The sequence below is a fragment of the Lycium ferocissimum genome, chromosome 2 (assembly GCF_029784015.1).
Source record: "Lycium ferocissimum isolate CSIRO_LF1 chromosome 2, AGI_CSIRO_Lferr_CH_V1, whole genome shotgun sequence".
In the NCBI taxonomy this organism is placed as follows: Eukaryota; Viridiplantae; Streptophyta; class Magnoliopsida; order Solanales; family Solanaceae; genus Lycium; species Lycium ferocissimum.
Window position 1 is genome coordinate 12982902 of NC_081343.1, and position 1663 is coordinate 12984564.

Here is a 1663-nt window from a genome sequence, read left to right on the forward strand (position 1 = left end):
TGCAAAACTTCATTAATTCATCATTAATTCGATACTCGTAAATCTTGCCCGACACATGACATATACCTTACTTTCCTTAACAACTTTCGTCTCCTACTTCAAATGTCTTTGAAATATTAATTAGGACCATTAAATGTTATTTATTACTTATCAAAACACCGTATACATCGTACACTTCGTTAGTCTATTCACTGTACGCTAACGGAAACTTTTCCAAGGTGTAACAGTAGTACCAAGTTTTCATGTTACGACCTGGCTAAGTTCTCGACCGGCTCGTCCATAACTTACGCTCCCGCTTATTAATCCTTCTATTTGTATATAAATAACCAGCATCCCATCTTACACTAAGTGCTTCAAACTTTATGAGTTCAGCTTCAGTAGGCACTATTTTCCCAAATGACGTAGAGACTTAGTCCCTTGTTTATCAAGTGAGTACACCGCAATCATCTACACAGGTTTGAAGTACAAAACAAAACTTTTGTACGATTTGATAGTAATTTTAAGGGTAATTTGTACCTTGCATGGCATTTGAGTTCGACGTTGGGTTTTGTTCTGCTTTTCCTGGGTCAGCATCGTCTTTAAGAAACAGGTGAGGGTACTTTGACTTCATTTTCGCTTTGGCTTCCCATGTCATGTCTTCCTTGTCCTCGCTTCTCCACAATACCTTTACTGACACCATATCTTTGATCCTGAGCCTACAAACCTGTCTGTCCAGGATGGCAACTGGTTCTTCCTCATAAGACCAACTCTCCGTGACTTGAATAGCATCCACCGGCACAACTCTAAAAGGATCCACCATGTATTCCCTCAGCATGGATGTGTGGAACACTAGATGGACTGCCTGCAGTTCAGATGGAAGCTTCGACTCATACACTACCTCACCCACTCTTCAAATGATCTTGTAGGGACAGATGTACCTGGGACTGAGTTTTCTTTTCTTACTGAACCTCATTACGCCTTTTATTTGCGATACCTTCAGAAATACCGAATCTCCAACTTGAAATTCTAACTCCGTCCTTCGCACATCCATATAAGACTTCTATCGGCTTTGAGCGGTACGCAAGCGCTCCTGGATGAGCTTCACCTTCTCAATTGCCTGATGTACAAACTCTGGACCGAATAGACTAACTTCTGCAATCTCAAACCACCCTGCGAGGGATCTGCACTTCCGCTCGTACAAAGCTTCATACAGAGCCATCCCAATGCTTGTGTGATAACTATTGTTATATGTAAACTCTCTGAGGGGAAAATGATCCTCCCAACGTCCTTGAAAATCAAAAGCACACACCTGAAGCATATCTTCTAGAGTTGGAATGGTTCACTCTGCTTGTCCATCAGTTTGTCGATGGAAAACAGTACTAATATTTATCTTTGTTCCCAAACCTTTATGAAATGATTTCCAAAAATTCACCATGAACTGAGCACCTCTATCAGAGATAATCGATATCAGAAACCTATGAAGATGCACGATCTCATTCATGTATAACTTGGCATAATGACCGTGTAGGTAGTCTTGAGGTATGCGCGATCTCAAGATATCAACGATCACCTAGATAGTCCGACGGGGCGAGGTAATCCCCGTAATGTTCATGTGTTAGTCTTAACATCAACGATCACCTAGATAGTGCGGGGGCGAGGTAATCCTGTAATAAAGTTCATATTA

General features: G+C 41.3%; 1 protein-coding gene across 1 annotated transcript; it reads right to left on the minus strand.

Moving 5' to 3' along the window:
* Positions 1 to 499: 499 nt before the first annotated feature.
* LOC132047419 (uncharacterized) lies at positions 500 to 1198 on the minus strand. The gene is made up of 2 exons (XM_059438466.1): positions 1085 to 1198; positions 500 to 841 (listed from the first exon to the last, which is right to left on the minus strand). The coding sequence occupies exons 1-2, from the start codon at positions 1196 to 1198 to the stop codon at positions 500 to 502; spliced, it is 456 nt and encodes a 151-aa protein (XP_059294449.1).
* Positions 1199 to 1663: the final 465 nt, after the last annotated feature.

Excerpts from the sequence above, each read along its gene's own strand:
- LOC132047419 (XM_059438466.1), bottom strand. The coding sequence starts at position 1,198 with ATGGCTCTGTATGAAGCTTTGTACGAGCGGAAGTGCAGATCCCTCGCA. Across the intron at positions 842-1,084 it reads TACATCAGGCAATTGAGAAG|GCAGTCCATCTAGTGTTCCA; the intron begins GTGAAGCTCATC and ends TCTGAACTGCAG.